This window comes from Bombus affinis, chromosome 14, assembly GCF_024516045.1.
Source record: "Bombus affinis isolate iyBomAffi1 chromosome 14, iyBomAffi1.2, whole genome shotgun sequence".
Lineage (NCBI taxonomy): Eukaryota > Metazoa > Arthropoda > Insecta > Hymenoptera > Apidae > Bombus > Bombus affinis.
The window spans coordinates 11,231,887-11,256,723 of NC_066357.1; the positions used below are offsets into that span (position 1 = coordinate 11,231,887).

Below are 24,837 nucleotides of genomic sequence, written 5' to 3' on the forward strand. Positions count from 1 at the left end.
TTTATGTTGACATCATATATTTTCCTCTTTTCACTTAGTTTCCATAGTGTTTGCTTATGTTGAAAATACAATCAAATATAGCGAGTGCTTCCCTATAGACATAAGCAGTACTCTGTTACGCTAATATTCACATATTTTTATACATATCAAACAATATATTCACTTCTTACTTTACCGACAAGCTTTTCACTATATTCGATATAATCACTTATACATTTACATTTGACTAGTTTATTAAAAAGCGTTTGTTTTCCCCAGTGTGTTCTTTCACTGAATCGCATTACAGCTGAAAATCTAAATAATATCAATTAAATAATAAATTTAATCAGTATTTGCATTTGCAGTTTGCCGTTTTAAATATACAGAGAAGTATGTTGGTTTTTTCCTTTGTTGGACAGAATTTTTGCTCGGTAAGAATAACGTTGTTAGCGAAATATTGTCAATGCTCTTTAACGCATGTTAGCGAGCTAAGATTATTTTTACAAACGGCGATTAATTGCTATGACGCCTTTCGCGTACTATTAACGGTTTATATTATATCGATTTAATGAAAATTAAACACGTTAAACGATAAATAACTAAATAACAGTTGAAATCATGAGATTACAGAAAGAACGAAGTAAATATATTTTCAATAAAAATATGTAAATTTTAGTAATGGTTATTTTATTTATAAATACATTTGTGCGTTTTTATAACGAAAACGTTTGTTTGTCACAACAATCTTCTTTGCGAATTTATGGTAATCCTACTCGTTTTTTTTGTATCGATTACAATATTTTTGTTGCTTCTCAGAGCAGCGATAGTTGCGATAGTTAGGTAAATTATTAAGGTACGAGTCTGTACATGTAAGTAGTAAAATTCCACAAGGAATATAGAATTCATTTTTTAGGAAATTAGAATTTCCTAAATATTTTAGGAAATAGGATATCTTCGTGCAATGAATATTAATATAGATATCTTTTTATCAACTATTTGATTTAACAGCAATTATATCGATACACCGTGTAGGAGCACGAAGATTATTCAATTAAGCAAGCACTTTATATATTTTGCAAACAAGTATCCTACACGAAGCTGCTACATATGCATTATTATATATGTATTATAATTTATATAGCCTTGTTAGAAATTTCTCGTAACTATACGATCTTTTTCCGTTAGAAAAAAAAAAAAAAAAAAAAAGGAACGTTTCATTAACATATGCAAATAGTAGTAAGTAGATTATTGGTCCGTTATTTTTTTATACACATATCAAACAACGAAGTATTTAAGGTATATAGAATTTAGAACGGAAATAATATGAAACTAATCATCTAATTTTTTTGTGTGGCGTAGCAATCGAAAGAAATCTTGTAAATGACAACTTCACATTCGACGGTAATTCAAGTTTAAGCTTACGTATTCGTATATAATAATATCTATCGACAGGAAGAAACCCTGTTCTTTGCGTTAAATCTCGACTTAGCTGTACTGCACATCAAGACGGAAATATGATCTAATATTTAGCTGATAGTTAACATTTGAGCTATCGTTCTGGCGAATAATAATTCGTTATGGCTCTGCGTAATAAAGGGGAACCGATACGTCATGTCGTTTCTTGAAACTTCTCTTATTTCACTTGCGTCAGATGAATCTTGAAGAGATCGACCGCCTAGGATATGTACTCTTATATCCAGGTATGTACTCGTTGCTCAGGACTTTCCTCCTCCTGTCAAGATACATGGCCTGCAGTTTGCGAAGTTTTCCACTTTCTTGCCCGATGTCGCGCCAAAAACCGATCGTTTCCTTCTCTCGAAGATCGTAGGTACAAAGGTATTCTTGCCGTGCCTATCGAAATTAGAAACAGGCCTTGTTTGCATCCGTTTATCGATTCATATTTTTGAATCGATTTCTACTGCATCGTAATCTCGTTTCATTTCATTTCATTTCATTCCATTTCATTTCATTTCATTTCATTTCATTTCATTTCATTTCATTTTATTTCATTTTATTTCGTTTAATTTAATTTAGTTTCATTTCACATCATTTCGTTTCGTCTCATTTCATTTCAGTCCATTTCATTTCATCTCATTTAATGACTCGGTATTAACCCATTAAGGGGCAACATTGCGTTAATAATATGGAATTTTGTTATTGCATTCGATTTACACGCTACTACTCGATTGTAATTTTTAATTTTTCTCGTTAGAAGAGGACATTCCAAGGATTTGCCTAATATCGTTTGTTTACTAATTATCTCTTTCACCTAGATTCCACGTGTAATTTTATCAAGTCTCAAGAAATTGAAGTATTTTTAGCGCTATGATGGATTATTATTTTTTCTTTTTTTTTTTTTTTTTTTTTTTTTTTGATCTAACGGTAATACTTTCTTTTATACCTTAACAAAACGGTATTTTAACAAAAGTTATTTTATCTATACTCTTAAATAACATTGCAATTTGCGCAACTTTTCCGGATTATTTCACTGCTTGGTCCTTAATGGATTAATGTACAAGCACGTGTGTAAAAATGAATTTTTAAGTTACATACGGGAGATTGGAGTTAGAGTTAGCAGAGGGTGTTATTTGTAAATTGCTTCGCTTACCTTCTTTTGGTAACGCGATACTTTATTTTTATTTGTAGTCTTAATTTTTTTATTTTATTATTTCGAGGTCAAGTAAGAATAATAAATCTTAAGGTGAAAGTTCTAAACGACAAATATGGATCAGAAAATTGTCGATAAGAAGAAGACGTCGAACACGTAATTTTCTGTTGCGGCATTATATTACGACGTTGATATTATATCTCATTGCATTTAAATAAGAACCGATATATATTACATCGCTTTAATACACCTGCAATATATTTTTCAGTTTTTTATCAGTTAAACAAAAGTGCATAGTGTGTAGCTGTATAGAAAAACTTCAAGCTCCCGCATTTCACTAGCGTAAATCTTTTTTTATGAATCGTTCGATGACGAAATACCAGGGCCTAAAATGTATAAATGTATACGTATATGCGAGATTACAGATGACGATGAATAGTTTTCATATGAACCGCATAGTATGAAAACGTTATAAACGCATTGTTAATATTCATTATAATTGGGCGATTGTTGTTTATTCAACCGTTTGAATCGCGATTACGAAGACAAGTATTGTTGATAAATTAGTTGTTGATAAGAGAAAAATAGAAAATTGTTTGGCATACTATACACGTATTAGAAATATATGTATATTATTTTATTAACCCTCAAACGGCAGACCGCGGACAACAATGAATCGGTTATGTTCTAACCATGTATGAAATTTCAATTTCTATAGTAATTTGAAAATCGTCGCGTACAGACAGGAAGAGAAAAAAATTATAATTACGAATTTTATTCGAAAAATATGTTTATTTATCTTTATATAGTTACTGTTGCATCTCTATTACAAGTTTCTAAAAGCTATGAAACTATAAAAATAGGATCAAATTTCCGAACATCATAAAACTTTAAGAGTTATAGGTTGCGTAATGAAAACTACAGACTTACATGTGTAAAAATAAGAAAACCATGAGAAAATGATGAAAACTATGTAATAAAACACTTTACAGTACAAAGTACAAATTATATACAATACGGACACTATGAAGCTAATAGAAATGTAGAGAAATTGGAAAATTGAATTTTGCGTTTCGCATGTCTTTCCTCGTCACACTATCACGATATAACTAGAAAGCATAGAAAAAATTCGTTCTTTGGTTTGATTCGATGCTTGGATTTGAAACGATCGTCTCATAGCCGCGAGGGTTAATTGATAATAATTTTTCTTCTAAAAAATGTACACGTAAACGCGAATCTAATTTGATATTTTAGACCCTGAAGTGTAATGATCATTTTCATCGATGTTTTCAATTCGAAAGTCGTACCGCGCGATAAATAATGGAAAAGAATCGAACGGGATATCGAAGGAAAGAACGATCGGGGTTTCAAAGTCGATTTCGTTACTACGTCTCGCGATTCACGTCGGCATTGGTCTCGCCAAGGACGACGCTGGTAACGGTGAAGTCGTGCAAATCTATGTAAGAATTTCGTGCATCCGTGTGGGCGTCGTCGTGTTCGAAGCGTGACTCGCTCGTGGATGTTGTGGACGATGTGGTGCAAGGACGTTCCGAGGGTGTGCAGGAAGACGTACCGTTCCGTGATATCCTGGTGTTGGTTTGAGGGCTTCCGGTGCAACTGTATCGAGACGTTAACGCTTCGGAACGTGACAAGGAGGGCTCCGCGGGAACCTGTACCATCGGACACCAGGAGAAAAAGTGGGCAAATCCTCGCCGAAATCTGCAAGACGGAACAATCGTTATTGGTCAAATCGTGAAATAAATACCAGCAGACGCCAACTCTAACTAACTCGGCAATTTCCCTTCGAATTTATTCTTTTCTAATTAAAAGGTTTCATTTAAAATAAAAGATTTCATTTAAAATCGTATTTCAAACGGAATATCGGCCGATATACGTTTTGGACGGAAAACACGGCTAATATTTTATTGGAAAGCGAAAGATCACGGCTTACGTTTCACTCTTTTTTCTATTTCCAACCTACTTATATACATTCTACGTATACGTACAATACGTTCGATGCACGAGCGTTAACGACGAGAACTATTGGCCTATTGTGAGGAGATTGTTTGTTACGGACAGCAGTATTTTAGTTGTTTGATACGAAACGATAATAGTGATACTAGTACTGGTATTGGTACCGATATTGGTACTAGTACCGATACTAGCGGTAAAATTTCACCGGAACAATTCCTGTGCATGACGTGTAAAGGGATTCTGGTAAATGGCTATTTTCAAATCAATCATCTGGCACCCGTTTCATTCAGTTTGTGGGCCGAACAATGTTGTCTGGATTTGTCTTCGACGATTCATGCGGTTCTTTGATACGTACATATATATGTACCTATGTTGTATCTACGAGAGTACGTGCCGCGATTGAAATCCCTATCTACGTATCATCGTCCATGTTAGACAAAGACTTTCTTTTTTAAAACCACGTACCTGTCGATGATCCTTCGATTTGAAAATACATTCGTGCCTTAAATTACGACACCTACCGATCATTTCTCGCGTTACGAGTTAAATCTATCATTAATATTATCATTAATACCATTGTGGTAATAACGATGCATCCATTCTCCCGTACGAAGAGAAAATCGACGAAACAAACGAAGCAACCGAAAAATTGAAATACCGATGAAAGTAAGGGTAAAATAAGAGCAGCCTTATTCGCTATTTGAACGTTTAGTCAGATGGGTTTGCGCAATGCCGACATCGTAATCGATAAGGTTCCTCGATCAAAATGCGATTATTACTACTAGCTGGAAACTTTTACCAATGAAATTCAAATCTTGATGTTGAATATACAACATTCGCTCCGTTAAATGTGGTTTCAGATTACAGAAACCGTAACTGCGATCGAAACGTGCGAAATACCATCTATTACGTGTCAATTTCGAAACGATTAATTGAATAAAGAAATCCGATTAATTCAAACTCGACTACGCTATATCGATACATAATCGAACGTTATATCCGTATGTATCTTCTTTGTTGTTCTGTTCGCAAAAGTATCGAGCAAGGTAGGTGTGGAAAACGACGTCGCATAAATCTCTATCAGCTGTAAGCTATAACTGACGCGATTTTACCATATTAGCAAATAATAAAAATACGTTTGCTCGGAATAGTTGGTCAACTTATGGTTGGTTATCTTATGAATTTCTCGAAATTTCTCTGTTACCCTTTTTATTATATTTAGCATTTTCACAACCACGAAACAAATAGTTGCGTAACGAAAAAAGTTTTTTTACCGATACGTCATTAGAAGTTTATCAAAGGGTTAAACAAACCTTTCGATAGTATAATTAGGCAAATACTTGTACTTGGCAAATTTTCAAATGTTTAATCATGAAACTAAAACGGAAAGTGAAAACCGTTCGATCGATTAATACGTTGTTTAAAATTTCCTAAGGGCATTTCGTAAAGGTTAGCGAAAGGTACTTACGTCCTGTTTTAAAATAATATTTTACCTGGAGTTCATCCAACAGTAGATTATGGGATTATACATGCTGTTAGACATGGCGAGCCAGTAAATACCTAAAAAAACTTCTTGGATGTATGGCTCGTTTGTGATCTCCGGGAAGTATGACGTTATGATGAAGTACACGTGAAATGGTAGCCAGCATACTGCAAATATTACTACGACAACAATCATCATTTTCACAACCTGAAAAACAAATGTACCGCTATTTAGTAGCCATCGTTGTTGTTATCAGTTGTTACTTTCTATTGGTATACGTATATGGTTTCTTCGTTTAATCGAAGAAAGCTTAGGAACTTTGTCATAGTAGGCTACGGAGATCGATGGTAGAGGAAAAAGTTCGATGTCTATGATACTATTTTGACGTTTTGTTTAATTATTTCGCGTGCACACTGGATGCTTTCGTTGCCCGATGATTCGTAGAGTCGAATGAAAAGGACAGAACGTTCGGAAGATATTCGGGGCCCTATTACGAATTTCTCATACACAGAAACGTACAACGAAAACAACTATACAATTACACGTTTAATAGATTTCGTATGGTGCAAATTCAAAGCTGTTTGCGCGACATTAAAACTGCGACAAAGGATAATATCGAAATATGTAAGTTTTACAAACTATAAAAATCTTGTAATTCTACCAATTTCTTTATATATTTCTCTCCCGTTTCCGTCCCTTTGTTTCTATATTATGCCGGAGAATACTCTTCTTTACGCTTAATGAAACCCGTATTACGTCAGGAAGCACAGGTACGCAGCACGAAACGTTGTTAATCAACGTTGCTGATCGCTCGACGTACGATATCTTGTATTAAGAAGACACAGCACGTAAATTATATTTTCAACGTAATACATCCTTGCCTGGCTATTCGATATCCTGCATTTCTTACTCGTTTCGCTTTCACTGAAATAAACTAAACTCGTACATATACCTATAAACATACATATACATATACATAATGATTAAAAAGAATTCATACTTTTCATTTTTCATTTTGTATTTAGCCCAATCGCAAGAGTCGTTAAATTAATGCAGTATATGTACAGTTCATTTCGAGGATTGTATTATGAGATCACTCTAAATGTTTGGAATAGAATTTGCCATTGTTCGTTTAAATGTATTTTCACTATCTTTAGTTCTAATTGTCGAAATTGCAAAATAATCTTTCGATCGTCCCTAAATTGTTTGCGAAATATTTATTGCATTCTCACGGTGTTTCAAATTAAAGGGGAACTACTATTAAATATTCAAATGATTTTGCTCCTCGTTTTATTAAGTCTATCGTCATAGTTCGTCTAGAAACGTTTCTTTCGCGATTAACTATTTTTTTACTTATACGTATATCCAAGATATATTTCAGGTTGCCGTAAAAGTTGAAAACATTAAAATAATAAACTACAAAGTTACTTTTAGTCATTGTTGATTATTCGGTACAAAGCTTACTCTATCGAGAAAGAAAGAAATTATACATATATTTTAGAGTTTGAAGCATCGAATATGCAGATTAATCTCTTAAGCTGTTTCCAAGAATGAAACTTTTTGAAACGAAATGTCTTATTTTGCCTGCAAAACAATAAGCGAAACAAACGTTTTATATTTCACGATAAAACGTGTATATTACTAAAATGAAGATGCAAGATCGCAACAAAATAGAACTATAAAAGGAATGTAGTAGAATATCCCTTTTTTCGAAACCATATCACCCTATCACGCAAGTCAATTCCCTTAAATTCTCGCTTTTACGGTTCACTCGCCACTAGGCGGAAATACACTTTGTTGCATACATATATGTACATCTATCTACGTGTTCATATATCTATACATAGGTAGGTACATCTATTCTCTACTATTCTAAAATTATTTGTTAGTAAAATTATATATATATATATATATATATTCGACGACCGCGAAAGCTTGGTCGCGTCTAATATATTTATTCGTGTAACTAGACTTGCGGGGCACATTCGCGTTTGACGAGATCGTCCCTGTCCCTTGGCTCCCCTTTGCTCGATTTCATCTTGACGACTTCAATCTCTTAGCCTTTCCTTTCGAGAATTTTTCCCACAAATTGTCAAATTCTGTGTTACCTGCATCGCTAGATCAGTGCTCTCACTGTATCTACATACATTTGCTTGTATCGATCCGAAGAAATTTCCCAGAAAAATACAAAATACAAAAGTAGAGGATAAATTCATCTTTGTTCGTGAAACGTACTTGATCTACTTATACGATCTATTTATTAGATAGACCGTAGACCGAGAAATTCTCGTATTCGTCTGTCGACTGATTTCAATCTGAATTTTCTTCAACGATGCTCTTCCGATCCTTTTACGGGGCAGGTCATCGCGGCCGTTAGAACATTGTGTTTCTACGTACGTGGCAAGATGGAGCATCGGTGATTCCCCATATATAGAAAAACGAGAGCTCTTTGCCGCTTAATCGAAATCCAATAGGATCACTTGGGCAGAGGAGAAGATTGCAGAAGGAGATTTCCTCATACCCATACGCGTAATCTCTTTCTTTATTTTTTTCCGCTCGTCCCGTTCGTTATTAATTAAACGATCGCTTGACTGATAAACCTATTACATTCGATAGAGAAGAAGACGGATAACTTGCATGAAACATCGAATGCAAACGAACGTGTAGCCTTTAATAAAGATCGAATAAAATATCTCCAAGAATAAAATAGATTTCACTCGATATTCACACGTATTAAGCAAATTATGACAATTCGTACAAAGTTCGTGCTCGATTATATAATTAATAATGCATTAAGCAGTTTAGCCTAATGGTTCGATACATAGTACGTACACATAGCAAATAGGAAGATTATAACGTCAGTAAAATAAAATAGGTTGATCGTATAAAATTCAAAGGAAATCATTGGGACTTATAAATCCTTGGTTATATCTTGTAACGATATCGGTTGTCGAGGGAAAACGTTTGGAACGATGGTCAGAGAAATTTCCTCAAGAGTTAATTCCTTCAAAAATTAACTTTCGTCTTCAAGAATACATGACGAGTTATTAGACGTCACGACGAGGAAGTAAGAGAAGAGAAGTTTCATCGGGCGAGCAGGTACTACTTTCTAGAAAAATTTTCGCCTGAGAACACCTTATTCGGATTTTATCAAAAAAGCAACTCCTCTTAGTAAGGAACGTACGTACTATCGTAAGAAAATGCAGTTCCACTATATTTGTATCCCAATTAACAATTGTAAAAACGGCGAAACAATTTTCTGTTTTAACGATTTAGACGAATGATTTTAACGAAAGTAAAACTATCATACGTTGTTTTAATTCCATACACATATTTGTACGTATGTATGTATAACGAGCAATTTGATTTACCTTCTGTTTTAAAAGATTCGGTTACTTAAATTTTATTAAATACCGTCGTAACTTCCAACCGTTAGAACATTTATCTCTATCTATTACACACGTGTGACAATACTACAAGTATTGGCTGATTACAAGTTAACAGGCGCTGCAAATATATGCGTCGTTGGAATTATTACGAAATTATCATATCCTAAAACAAACTATGTAAACTTTACAAAGGAAAGTAAATAAGTAAATGATTAAGATAGGAAATTATTGTATCGCCTTAACAAATACTATGCGAAAATTGTTAAGAAACGATCGAGACATTTGCAAATTGCATCATCGATGCGATGTATTACGAGAGAATTTAGTTTGCGAATAGGTGCGGCCACCTGGTACACCTTCTAATTAGAAATTATAGCGTGGCTTAACGTTTAAACTGCTTTTAAACAAAGATACACCTACGTGCGGATATACCGTAATATACCGCCTCGCGTGTCTGTCGTTGAAATCCAGACGTTAAGTCTAGATATTTTTGCGGCTCACGTTTAAAATTAATTGGCAGGATCAATGGATGCCTTTCCGGAGTAATTTTACGATCGTTTTACGTTTGTCGTTCTAGGCGACTGGAAAAATCCTTGAAACAAAAGGATCGAAACACGTTGAGCCAATAATATCGGCATTCGTTCATATCCGTTATCATTCTCTATTTGCATTGCATATTGGTGTCGTTATTTTTTTACGAGTTGAAATTCCAAAATCGAGTACTGCAAAAGTCGCTATAAATATATATATATCTAGAAATAATATTTGCATAGAAATATGTAAATAATGGGACAGTGGAATCGTAGACTGCTGATATTTCATTAGAAAGAGAATGAAAAAGGAGAAGACTGTAAAACGCCAACGACAACAAGCTTTGAAAATGCATTATTGAATCTAATTCACGACAGACAACAAAGGAAATAACATTTTAGTACGTTAGGAAAGTACGTAGCTTTACCATTATTCCTCGTACAAGGACGGTTAAAAACAAACTATATCGTAGAATTATAGGACTTAAAATATAAACGATGTATCAAAGCTTAGACCAACGTCGATAATTTCACTACTCGAAAGAAATAATCCATTTTTATTGTATTTTTATTGCGTGCATTTAATCTTGAAGACATCTATCGTAAAGACTATCTATCGTAAAACGTTCAAAATAACAATTGGATAACGTAACATAGAGAACACGTTACAGAACTACCGCTTCGCTACCGCTTCGCTACCGCGAAGAAGAAAATGCTGATTGCGTTTGGTGGTCATATGCAAGACATTTATTCCTGCTCGTCATAACCTCGGGCTACAACTACAACAGAAACATATTGTAAACAAGTAGATGAAATCGTACGTGGTTTAATAACGAAACGTGGGATTAATAACGAAACAAGCCGCGTTGGCGAACAAATGGAAACCAATCTTGTTTCATGATAACGTAAAAGCTCTCGTGCGTCGAAAATAACCACACGAGAACTTGAACTATTAAAATCGAACTTTTAGTTTCGTCGCATCCCTTTTATATTACGGGTGTCCGTCGATCTTTCTGCATTTAAAACCATTTTTCAAACCATAAATTTCCGATATTCGATGATATGGAACAAGGGATGAATGGTTTCGAAGAATCGAAAATCGTCCAGATCAAGGGACTAGCTAACGTTTAATAAAGTGCAACGGTAATTAGTAATAATTAAAATTAACGATTATCCTCTTTCCCTGTTTTTTTCTTCGATGAACTACAAATAATAATAAATAATAAATAATAAAAGAGATGATTTCATTCGGTACAGTAAAATACTCGTTAATGGAAATGTTACATACCCTGCGCTTACTCCTTATACCTTCCAATTGCCCGGCGGTATTTTCGCCGATGCTTTGCGAACCCCATAACTCCAAACCAATTCTGGCGTACGTGAACGTCATCGATCCAATTGGTAAAACATATGTCAGTACCATAAAGATCACATTGTATCTGAAAACAGGAGACGTTGTATCTTAATACATGTGATTATTCGCAATTTATATTTACAACGAATGAATTTCTAAATTGTTTATGCCCTTATATTTCCTTATATAACCGTTTGCCCGTTAAAAAGTCATAATAACATAAAAATGTTTATGCACACGAACCATGAATTTGATTTATCTGGAAATTTCCAAGCGAGTAGAAAGAACGTGGACAAAGATACGCAACAAACGCGTCATGCTTAAACATGCTTAAAGGATTTCGCTTTCAATGAATTCTGTGATCGAGCTCAAAGCATAGTAGTCGTAGCTTTGTGCGGTAGTCGAATAAAACTTTGAACTGCACTTTTATCAGCTCCAGTTGGTAATTAAAAGTAACACCGATGAAACTCGACGCAGAGTGTTCGAATCCATTAAATCGAGGAAATTGCAGATTATTTCCTTATCTTTAGAAAGTGTGTTCATCAAACTACCGAACTGTACGTACGTTCCGTTAAAAAATCTTTTCAAAGGGATTTCTATTCTATGTGCATGAACGTTTACACAGTGAATTCGAGTATTTCATTCTAGAGCAGTAGTTTCGTACACAAACTGAGCTAAACCATAAAATTGCATTATTTACATTTGTAACTACAATGGAACATTAATGCGTAATAATTGACTGATATTGTCAAGCACTGTTACATTCTCTACGTATTATACAACTGTGCAACCATAAATCAATCAACATTATTTATGGCTTGTCAAATGTTATTACAGTCAAATGTTTTCCTCTTTCGACGACAATTTATTTAGTATTTAGTATTTCGTTTTATGAAAATGCGATACGCGTTTCGCTCGCGTTACACAAATCCAGATTTATGTAGGAATTATTTGAATCGTTCGTCTATCTTTCTAAATGGTCTAGATATTTATATTTGTACATATAAAGACTTTAATTGACTATCTAAAAAGATAGTGCGTGTATGTATGCATGCATGTATGTATACAGAGAGAAAGAGAACAGACAAAATGATACGACGTTGAATTCTTTTTCGAAATAAAAAAGACAAAAGATATATATATCGTTTTGTCTGTTCTTTGTATTTTGCATGTTGGTTGCATTAAGGTTGGTCACACTTGTGTATATTTCCACAGGAAAAATGAAATAACGAGTCGTCGATTCTTTTGATCTGCGATCGATAATATCTGTGATCGATATCGAACGGTGCAAGGATTTGCTCGTTATAGTTGTTCGCAAGGAATAAAATTTTAAGAGATAAAATTTCGAAATTTCGTTTATAACGTTTCCTGCGATCGTTTTAACCTTTAAAATTTACCTTTTCACGTAGCTTTAATTCCATATCGCTTCCGAGTGAAATTCTACGGTTCTTGAAAAGGTTGGTTCTTCGAGAAAGTGTAACGAGACGCTTGTACCGTTTCGCCACGAATTAGCATGCATGAAATAGGAAAGAAAAAGGTTGCGTTTCGATTATTAAGATAAGCTCACAAGTATTCGTCGTAACTGAGACCATTGTCGTCTCTGTTGGGAAAATCGCCGTAGCAGATCACTCGTATTTCGCCGTTTGCAAAGTTTTGAGTGTATGTTGTGTAGAAGAGTAACATCGGTAGCGAGAGGATAGCTCCTACGATCCAAATGAAGATCGCTATACAGAGGGTAGCTCTTTTACCCATGTGAGGTCTCAACGGGTTCATGATGGCCATGTATCTGCAATATACGATACGTATTAACCATTAAAATATATTTTTAAAGGCATATGAACCTATCAGCGATCAATACAAAAACTAATTTGACTGCCACGTTGCTCATATATGACCAAATATATTCTGGATGTTTTGCTTACGACGAAATAACGAATGCGAATGGTTCGTTGAAATAAACCAAGCCCCGTTATAATATGTCGCTATCAACTGTTACCAAACTGTTATCACGGTGGTCACATCAATTTATCATTATTTTGCCATTATATGCTTCGAATAATAAAAATACTGCCGTGGCGTCCTCAGCGAAACAGGTGATTTCGGCGTGGCAGTCAAAGCGTTAAAGCTATGCTATTATAGCTACTAGTTATATGCCACTAGTTGTACTATTTACGATATCATTATGGACATATCATTAATGATAGTTATATATGTATGTATACCGTGTATATACATAGAGCAGGACGCAACTCATGAATTTTAATGATTTTGAAATATGTTGTTAAAGTCAATGTCCTGAGTAATTTCGTTATTGGGATCGGGCTTTTATGCAATCATCGTCATATTAATCTTACATAAATTTCACGTAATTTCACATTTCCTGCAACAAACTTAATCTCGAATTAATTACATCCAGTTACTCGAGTAATATAGTAATACGATAATACGAAAGTGAGTACGAAATACGTTATATGAACGAGCGTTTTCATATAGGTAGAAACGAAGCAAAGCCAAACTATGAGATTACATTTAAGGGATTATTAGCGAAGGGTTAGGATAGTTGTTACAAGAAAATTCAATTAAATCTTAATTTGTGTGGTGTAACTGATTGTACGATGTGAGAGAGGAAAATCAGAGGGTAGCTTGCACCATTACACTTGCAGATTGGATTAGCTAAAATTGTACATCTTCTAAATAGCCAATTTTTCTCCTTTACTAGACTTTAATATATCCTACCGACAGGGATCAAGAACATGTTTCCTTCGTGCAATGCTGTAGCTGAAAACTTTGTAACTGAAACCTTTAATATTCATGATTTTTTGTTTATCGAGAATATAAATTCTTAATCGTCTTCGTAGTCATTAGGAATTAATAAATTAGACTTAACTACGTCAGTTTACGTTCAGTCGGTACATTCTCGAAAAATAAGTTATAGTTTAAATAAAGGAATGCTATTGAAAAGTCTCATAACGAAGAAATATCGGTTCTTGTATCTGTCAACAACTGGAAAATATGCATATGAAACGCAATAGAGTGCAGTGTAAGATAAACTGGCAAAGGTAATCGTAAAACCTATCTCTCAATATCCAGTTGACCATTTCATTTTTGCATTTCATGAAAGGACGAACTTACAAACGTCTGACATGCTTACACGCTTTTTAAATTTCATTCAATACAGTCTTTCTTGCGTCGCGCTGCAAAGTTCTGCAATGTGAATCTGAATCGTGAAATTCTTTGTCAACCAGGGACAGAGGTAAAATCTTGTTGCAGCTTTTTATGTTTCTTCGTTTTCGATCGTTCATCATTGTAACGTCGTCGCGTTTTCACGATTTTTCAGTTATTTTCGACAGTTAATTTGACAACAACAAATGATAACAGCAAAAATCAGTTGATACTCTATCGGTAAGAAAACGTAATATTAAAAATTGCCGAAATAATTTTTCTTCCATAATTAAAAGTAAATGTATATACATATGTATAGTAGGCATTAAAAAAGTACAAGTTTATGATAGTAAACGAAACGGTAACGATCGAACAATTCTTATGCGGCTTTTGGAATATAGGTCACTATAGAATGTTTACGACGGAAGGTTTACGTCTGTTGAATGTCAAATCCACTGTAAACAGAAGTATCTTTGAAATGCATACGAGTTGAATATATCCTCGCCTTTGAAATAGAATTGAGATTTTAGATGCTAAAGAATGTCCACTTTCTTTGCGTAAACTTCGATAAAGCCAACTTCCAACAAAACGTTTCACGTATACAACAAATTATTATTAAGACTAAAAATTGGTCTATTCGAATCGGCATGGTTCGTCCTACAATAATTACTACATATATATTTGTTAAATAATAATAGTCTGTTCGGTTCATCATGTATATGGACAACGATATATACCTAAGTACCTCTACATAAGACATATAATTTACCTTCAGCTATAATTATATCGCAATTTCTGAATGCTGTTCGCCGTATGTTACATAGATGTTTAATATAACGATACTCGATCGAGCAACATATCATGTTTGTCGATGTACGTTAATGCGATGTTTATATAAATAATTTTGATGCCATATGCGTAAAGAAAAGGGTGGCTCTGCTTATAAATTAAGGTTTCGAAGAACGTTGAACTGAAAATATCAACGTGTTTATCACCCCAATCGCACGTTTCATATAAAAAATAATATGAATTCTTAGGTATCTCGTTATACGTATCTAAGGTGTAGAATAACTGTTTGTATAGGCAATTACGGGTATTTTAATCATACACCGTACTCTATAAAATGTGAGATAATAATAATTACAGAACAGGGTAGCCCGAAGAATCTGATCGACGAAGACGCTTAAGAAAATCACTTGCTGCACGTTGACTTTTTTTCAAACGTGATTTTCGTTTGCTTCGACCTATTGGTCGACAATCTTTCCAAGAGCTTTTTTTATTCATTTTATTTCGTAACTTGTCTAATCAGTAGATCCAATTGAAAGCACATATGTATGTATATGCGATATACCGCCCTTCTATGTTGCTGTTAAAACAATATTATAAAGAAAAAAGTAAAACAACATTTTTCAACAAGTGTTTCGAGTAATTGAAATGTGCGCGAAGATTGCGTAAAAATGTCATCTTTTGTTAGTTTGTTACTACGTACAATATGCGTACCGGTATATCATATATATATATATGCGTAAGAAATGCCTTGCGACTATGGTCCATTTTAATCTTTACTTTTAAATATAAGGAAAAGTACAAGTTTTAAAGAATATGAAAGTTATGTGACATGCCAGCAAGAAAGCGCATTCTATCAACGTACGAAAGTTTCAGAAACGATAGCTTCTCGCAACTCGATGCTTCACGCGGACGATATCTTGACCTGAAATTTCTGCAAACTGTCCGATGTCTTGTGAACGCAATCGTGCGAGAAACTGCATACACGTTACCACTTACCAACTCGAAGCATCTCTCATTCTAGAAACTAGACACTCGATCGATTTTATCCACCTGAATCTTTCGTACTTCGATCATTCTCGTGCTTTTCATCTTTTGTCTTACGTTTATTTCAATCTATACTTATTCGATCGTTACTTGCCCTAAATCCAGTTCACTTTCCTTGAATCCAGCATACCGCTCTGATATTCTATTTTCCTTAATTATATTTTTCTAACAAGTACATTTATCTACGTATCGTGTCTCGAGTCTTTGTAATTAAGCAGAACTTTTTCCCACGATCTCTAATTCCAGAGCTATTCCATAAATAGTTTTAACACTGTTACCGCGTTATACGATTGCATACGGATAAAAAAATATGTTGATTATTTTTTCTTCGAAAATCTCATGCCTGCCACGTTAATTCGTTAGATGCGCGAGTCTGATACGTTCCCTTTCCTAGAAGCATCCAGCGATGTCTTTCCATTTCTCACGTCCACATCCACGTATCCGGCTTATGCTCATCGCTACTTTTCACCGCTCTCTTATTCTCTCTATAATTTCATAGGCAAAGGCGTGCAAAGGCCACACTCGCAAATGTTCCCGTTATCCTCCATTTATAAGCATACCGATATTGAACAATGATATTGCCGCTTCGCTAACGAATCGATCGATCAAAGTGCGTTCTTTTCGCAATAAAGGAAATACTGTGTCCAAGTCACGAGAAACACCGGACAGTTATGTTTCGTGCAATTGGTCACAGGTCGCTTTCAAACAGATCCGAATACAGATCCGACCAGTTACTCGACATTCATTTCGCGATCTACGTCAGAGAGGAAATAAATCTAAGAGATTCGGTTAACGTATCCTACCAATCTACCAAGTATGTTTCCAGTATGCAAGATATGCAAAACTTTGTATGCGAAGAAATTTCTTCATTGTGAATGTCTACGTCATACTTTTAATAAGATTTCAAGAGAATAATTTCGAAAGATCGAAAGGTAAATATGGTAGAGGTAAGTATGGTAGAAAAGTAAAGGTAAATATAAATAATAATGCACGCATTTTCGACTACGTCGTACGTGCGAAAGCTCATAACGTTTTTTTACAATTGATATTGAGTGCCGTTGTGTGCTTACATGTCAGAAACACTGTCAGAAATCATTTGCGATTGCGGTAAAGATTGCGGTGTTGCTAACGGTTGTAATAATTTGCGTGATACTACTTTTCATATGTATAAATTATCATTTACCATCGATTCGATTATAAAGCATTTAAAATTATAACATAGACACCAGTTTGACACGCGAGACTTTGAAATCGTATCTTTCGTTACTGACGATGAAATTAAGATTCACGCGTTATTTTCTGTCGAGTACCGGAATCTTTTTGCCGATCGATCGAACCTTCGCACTACCGACACCAACAGTGGCATTGGAATTTTAATCGGTTTTCCAATGGTCGGGAAATAGCACCATAGGCATTTTGATTAAAATTCGAATTATGGTTTATGTCCACGTTTGTATTTCGATTCACACGGATCTTCATATTTTCCTGTTTATTTATGCATATCTTCGTAGTAAGAGGATAAACATATTTAATCGATTTATTGGCAAATGTAACTAGAGTGACTAGAGCGAGTATTATAAATACGTAGAGTACTACACGGTTGTTGTATACAGAAGGAAGCTCGTAAACGATAACTCGATAAGTGATAAAAGTGCCATTAATTAAAATAACTTGTTATCTGCTGGTTGTATGAAATTTGACCATGAAGAAGAACTATGTTGCATTCCTATTTGACCGCGGAATGTAAAGATATCGAAAAAAGGATGTCGATGTAAGAAGATTTAACGTATGTTTGTCAAGAGAACGGTTGGATTTGATAAGAGAGCGGCCCATAGTTCCTTTGACAAATTTGATCCCGCTGAGAGAATAGAATACGATGCGATAACAAAATTTAAGTCCGAAGTTTGACATCGATTTTGCGATAGCTTCTCTATTATATATATATATATATATTAGTCCCAAACAGACTACATATCGCCGAGATGAGGCGAGGATATACAATCAATCACATTGCGCTGCTACCGACACTTACTTTCCTTCCACCCTGTACATATCTCGTCGTTCTGTCTTCCGGTTTTCCGATTCATTCTCCATGCGTTTAATCATCTGCCTTTTCCTTTAACTGGCCTAAACCTTTTCTCGCGTAGATGATATTCTCTGATACCCCTAGATAATTAACGAAACCAGACTAAAATCATTGGCGAAGAAACCAGATATTTACATGTAATACGCGACTTTCTAACTCTTGCCAAGGATAACCTCTTCTCTCTTACTTACAATTCCACACTTTTTCCATATAAAATGCTTCTCATATACATATAAGACGCTCGTTTTACATTCAAGTCAGATATTAGGTAAAACAAAGACTCGTAATTAGAATCGTGTTATTTTCAATTCTTTTTCCTTTTCATTCTAGTCGTCTTTTATCCGCAAATAAATCTTTAGTGCTTCAAAGTTTCCTCTACCATAACATTGGCATAATATGCGAATATGTATATAAATATTAATAAAATTATCGCACAGTTAGTCGCACGTTACGACAATTATATCGAGTGTTATATTATAGTTGCGAACAGGAGATTTCCTTTCAACGTTCATTAACGAGTAATAAGCGACTTTGTCGAGACAATGAAATCGTTCCGTTGCACGAAGCCAGTCGTTAAGCGTTATCGTTAGGCGATTTGATTATCCAAATTTCTGTAAATCGAGTTTCGATGAAACGAACGTTTAACAATGTTCGGTTAGATTTTTACTTGCCTCCTTATAAGCGTTATAATCGTCATAAGCGATTTTACGAAAATTAACACAATCCTTGAAATTATATTCATTCGTTGACGAACGAGCGGCACAACTACACATATCAGTGTTGCGTTCTTCCTTTCATGCAGGAAAGGATGGCAGAAGAGGAAAGGATGGCAGAAAAGAAAGATCACTTGCCCATACATAATCGAATGAAATTCTCGCTACGTACGAAATTTTTGCCACGTATATACAAAGTATTTTCTGCGCCATCGCTTCTTTCTACGTATTCTTTGTAGAGTACGTTTACATTGCAAGTTTGTGCTTTTCAGCACACAATTCACTGATGTACGAAATTGCAAGCATAACGTTAGAAATCTCATCTTCTATACATTTTCTGCCGCACCATTCCCTTTAATATGTACTCCAAGGTGATAATAGAATAATTTTATTCTTTTATACTTGGTATTTGAGTTTGAATCGATTCGTAACAATCCTACTTGTCTCTTTTAAGAATTCTTAATATCATTTATAATTGTACGTATTATTTGGTAAATACTTAATTTTCTAATATTTTCATAGTTTTTCACAAACGAGGATAGATAATAACGACCAAATATGTTTTATAAACTGCTTCTATCATTTGACTTTCGCTTATAGCATCGATCTATTATTTTGAAAATGCGTCTGTCTCGGTCTTCCCGTTCCTGTTATTAATATTAATTTCCAAGCGAGGCATTCATCAACCACATCTTAATCCACACCAGAGATGAGACATCGACCCCCGACCCTCGGACTCTTTTGCGCATCATAAACTACACCGAGCCCCTCAACATCCACAAACCAAAACGCATATAAGTCGAGACTCGAGTCAGCTCGAGCAGTTCTTGTTCAGCCTTTTCCTGATTCAGTAGAATTCTACCTCTGTAAGATCATCGTAATCATGAAATTTACAATAAAGCTTGACAAAAAGAAAGTTAATAGTTGGGTTACGGTTCAACCTTCTTGTTCTTATAATCCAAGTCTCAAGTTTACGCGACACTCTCTCGGGTGCTGTTTGCTCGTAACGAACCAATCTTAAACGACTTTGCTTCCAATTGACAATTCAGAGGTATCGACGTGATGGGCGATTAACGTTATTCACAATGCTTCGCATTCACGTGCAATCGTAGAGATCTGTCTCACTTCTTGATTCGATTCTCGCCTCTTTACCGACGATTAGTCTTTTTTCTCAATTTCCATCGTTGTTAGCATCGATACATATTGCTGTCGACACCGTTTCGCCGATACGCATCTACATATATTCTAACGTGTACACTAATCATGAGCGTTAACGTGAAACCTGGGTGTCGACGCATGCGTCGCAAATAGGGTTGTCATTTATAAAATCACTAATCTAGGATAAGGGGCATTAAAAGCTCGAATTTTCCCGCCTGAATCCTGCACTCTTGTCGCTATTTTTTAGATTAGCTACAATGTCCGAAAATAAAAGCTTCTGTAAATTATAGATTGTAGCTGGATAGCTGATTCAGACTGCTTCTAATGCGTCTGATGCGAACGCAACACTTGAAAACCACTTCTAGAAAAACAAATGCATTGCTATCCAGTATATTAGCATAGGTGCGTCTGACGCATGCCAGATCACCGTATGCAATGCACATATGCATGTATGTATAGCATGATAGCGCGGATGATCGGTGGGGGCTGACGGTTCGGATTTTGGATACAAGCGAGCATCGAGACAGCCGAATCCGAGATGGCAAACCCTAATCACAAATCGCAATATGTTGCAATGTATAAGGTAGAGCGTACAGTCCTCTTTACATCTTTCGATGCCTGTCGCTTGTTTCTGCATCGATCGATTTCGATTATTCCAGCGATTTTCAATCTCTTTTAACTTTACGGCGAACATAAACTAATTGATAAAATTTTCTGGCACACCAAAAAATATATTACACTTGGTTCAAGCCGCAGCATTTACATCAGACGGCTATTATTTTAGCTATCGTCATTTTGTTATTTGACAATGTAAAGAAAACGAGGGCAGTGAAAATCGCCCAGTTATTCGGCTGATAACTTGACCGTTAATACGACCTGTTAACTATTTAATACTAGGAAAGATGGTATGCGTCGAAGATACTCGAGTTTAGTCGAGACTCAACCTATATATCGCGCATACACGTACTCACAGCGAATCGTGATGGTTTCTTTCACAATTGAAATGCCGTTCGTTCCACCAGAAATTCTGGAACCTGAGCTTCTCTTGCAGTCTCGATAACGCACATTATCATTTATCGGCAGTGTCACAGGCATGCGAGTACGACGTGCCGTGCCATTCACGTTCTTCTCTCCGAATCGTTGAAGCATAATTCTTCGATATAGTCACGGGGCTATCGAGCTATTGGAAATCATCGACGCCGATTCCATTCGATTCGATTCGATTCGATGTCGTTTACGGTCTACCTATGCTTGATCGTGATCGAAAAAATGCCGCCACCAAAAGTATGTTTTTTAAATAGATTTTTCCGAAGAGATTCTCGCGGTTAATATTTGCAAAAGAGCTTTGACCCACCCGTTCAGAAGCTTCAGACTTATTTGTTGTTTCTGTACTACTACCATAAGTATACCGTGTATCATTTCGTGGCAGGTTCTCGAGGAGTTTTTCGACGAGGCTACGCGACGCGTTAAGTTAACTTTCGTCCGACCTCGCAAACGAAGAGATTACTTACGGCTATAGGCGACGCGCTTTCGCACAAGTATTTTACATGTATTTCGTATATTTTTCTAAAATACTTGTAATCGTAACTGCGAATATATATTAAAAGGACGATAATTTATGCGATTCGTAAATAAACACAGTCAGAGTTTGATACCGACAATAATGCAGTTTGAAGTATTATCTTTATACCTGTAATATCTGTAATACATGTAATACCTGTAATTACGGGAAACGTTCCAGTTAGGTTTGTTTATCTTTGACCCTAGCGAAACGGACCAAGTTACTACTACTACTTAAATTTTCATAAATCTGTTATTTAATTATTATTATTACATACTTACACACTGGGAATGAATAAAATATGTATGTATGTAACATAGCTACTTGAAAAGAATTATTTCACAAGCGTTTCATTAATATTCGACACGAGCTTGGAAATTTTGAAACATTTCAACCAATTATTAAGAATTTTATGATTAAAAAAATAACCGAATAATTATTTTATCGATAATAGATCAAAATGTTAAATAATACCTTGCTAAAAAAAGAAAAAAAGAAAAAAAGAAAAAAATATCATTACATGCTATAACCAGCAGTTGTGCCGAACTACTTAATAGTATTACATATAAATGATTATCAAGTAGAAGTAAAAGTCGGTTGATTAAAGGGTTAAATTTAAATTTCAGGAAAAAGGCAGTGAATCGGAAATTACGTTTTCTTTGTACGTTTCCACGTACACAGCACAGTTAAAATTGTCCAACAAAGATTGGAATGTCTGCCTACAGAGAAAGCTGCATTTCCGTCTTTGAGATCGTGATTTTCATCTGCTGTTTCGCCCGTCTGTAGTCTGGCCCGAGCGTTATTTATTTTCCTGGAGCGACGAATTGTCAAGGTGGCGTTTCTATGTGCGCGCAGTCGAGGCCAAAGCTAACCGCATATTCGTCCAGTTTATGGACGTGTAATCTCTCGCATGGCGGTTCCATTTCACAGATTTCATCTTTTCGATCTTTTCCTAAGACTCTCGATCGTAACTATTGGAGCAAAATTAATTAGCTATTAAATTGTATTTAATCGGCTTTCAAACACCGCCGCGTAGTTTGGCTCGAAGCAGTCGAGGTCGTCGAGTTCTAAATCATAATCCTTGATAATAGGAGTTCAATTAGATAGAAGTTTAGTTTCAGCCAGGGGCTGACTATATTAAGATAAGGTATTATCCGATATTGCGTATAATCGTCGAAACTCGTCATAAATAAATATCGAAATATCATTGAAATTTATCATGCAATTTCGATTCCGATGTATTAAAATGCAAATATTTACGTATGTCTGACAAAGTCAAACAGCTCGATAAACAATTCACGATAAACAGAAGAGCACTTTGTCTCTCTTCTAATTGTTAGATTACTTCTATCTATACAATTTCTTACTAAACAACGACAAATAAATGAACATATGAATATGAAAATTTTGTTCGGCTCGACTTCTGAGTAAGAATAACGCGCTTACCTATCTATAGAAATTGCCATTAAAGTGAAGACACTGGCGCATATAGTGAGCACAGCGACGAACTGGCAGATCTTGCAGTAGAGCGTGCCAAAGGGCCAGTGACTGTTCAACATGTAGATGTAATTGAAGGTAACGTTCAGCGTAGACACCATCGCGTCTGCGATGCTCAAGTTTACCAAGAAATAATTAGTGACCGTGCGCATCCGTTTGTGCGCTAATACAATCCAAATGACTATCAGATTGCCACCAGTTGCCACGACGATCATACAGGCGAACAACAAGGTCCAGATCATTTGTCTCCACCACGGAAGTATGAATTGATTTCTCAATTGTAAATCCGTGATATTTGTGTTATTGTAGTAAGTGTTATTTTCCATCAGTAGCGTCATGTTGAACGGGTCGGGCGTTGAATTTACGAAAACTTGGAGGCTCTGCATTTTCCTCGCAAAATTTGTTAATTTGCTGACAAACTATCTATCTTCGGATCTATCGATTATCTTTTGATTTCGATCTCTTAATTTAATACGAATAAGCACATTTTTACGCGTTACACATTTATTTGAAATTAGCTTCTTTTATTGGAAATGACGTAGAGGTGACTACGCACCTCGCACAAATACCAATTTCAAAACATTCAATCAACACGATTCGTTTAAACAGTTCAAGACGAACGTATTAAAGTAGTTTTTCCAATCACTTTTCGCTTTACCTTTTTACGATTCACACTTGTGTCAAATCAGCCCTACGATTTATCATATACTATACCGGCACATATTACGGCTACGTTAATCAGATCGTTATATTTTATCGTTCTTCGATGTCACAGTTTGTTTTATTAGCTTTTTAGGTGGCAACGATCGCCAATTCTGAGACGATTTGCAGAGTATTCAAAGACAGGAACGCGTTTCATCTCTTCCATATCGATACGATACAGGTATAATGAAGTTGATGCCACTTTATGCAGATTTTGTTTGCGGCACGAGGCAGGCGGACAACTGGCATGGCCGAGTCACCGACTATGCTCGCTTCTACTTCTGTTTCACGCGCGAGCGCCTCTAACAGGCTTCCATTCGATTAACGAGCAAGTGCTCAGCCATTGACCTATTGGACCAATTCGTATTGTTTTCGTGGGTTACTTTTATACGGCGAAGAAGATTTTTTTCATCCGAATATCAATATTCTAGATAGAACGATCCAGACTGATGCCATTTCACACGATATAGATTTTCCATCGACGATGCTAATCCATTCTCCTTCTTTATTCCTTGCATCGCTCTTTCCCTGGATCGTCAACGTTTCGCTGGATCAACTCATTCGCGATTAATTCCGCCAGCATTCTTTCTTCTCACTTTTTCCTCTCACGCGAAAAATCTGCCAATGTACCTATGCTTTCTTATCACGTTTTGTCGTAACGATAGCAGCGTCTTTCCTGTTGTATTCTCGCATTTCACGATTCTAACCTCCACGACTAAGAACGTTTAGCCGGTATCGTTAAAGAAACTCTGACCGCAATTCTCCACGAATTACCACCCGATGGACTGACATCTTCACCACTGAACAC

General features: G+C 35.5%; 1 protein-coding gene across 3 annotated transcripts; it reads right to left on the reverse strand.

The window, feature by feature from the left end:
* Positions 1-24,586, reverse strand: LOC126924025 (tachykinin-like peptides receptor 99D). Of its 3 annotated transcripts, XM_050738087.1 has the most exons (6): positions 23,277-24,586; positions 12,885-13,103; positions 11,252-11,402; positions 6,055-6,251; positions 4,161-4,306; positions 1-1,830 (listed from the first exon to the last, which is right to left on the reverse strand). In XM_050738087.1, the coding sequence occupies exons 1-6, from the start codon at positions 23,711-23,713 to the stop codon at positions 1,715-1,717; spliced, it is 1,266 nt and encodes a 421-aa protein (XP_050594044.1). In that variant the 5' UTR covers positions 23,714-24,586; the 3' UTR covers positions 1-1,714. The 3 variants fall into 3 exon arrangements, with proteins under 3 accessions (XP_050594044.1, XP_050594043.1, XP_050594045.1); XM_050738086.1 differs by lacking the exon at positions 1-1,830 and having other exon boundaries at positions 2,313-4,306; XM_050738088.1 differs by lacking the exons at positions 1-1,830; positions 12,885-13,103 and having other exon boundaries at positions 2,313-4,306.
* Positions 24,587-24,837: the final 251 nt, after the last annotated feature.

Coding starts and splice junctions, on each gene's coding strand:
- LOC126924025 (XM_050738086.1), bottom strand. CDS start 23,713: ATGCAGAGCCTCCAAGTTTTCGTAAATTCAACGCCCGACCCGTTCAAC. Junction 13,104..23,276: donor ATGGCAATTTCTATAGATAG/GTAAGCGCGTTA, acceptor CGTATATTGCAG/ATACATGGCCATCATGAACC. Junction 6,252..11,251: donor GTATAAGGAGTAAGCGCAGG/GTATGTAACATT, acceptor TTTGTTTTTCAG/GTTGTGAAAATGATGATTGT.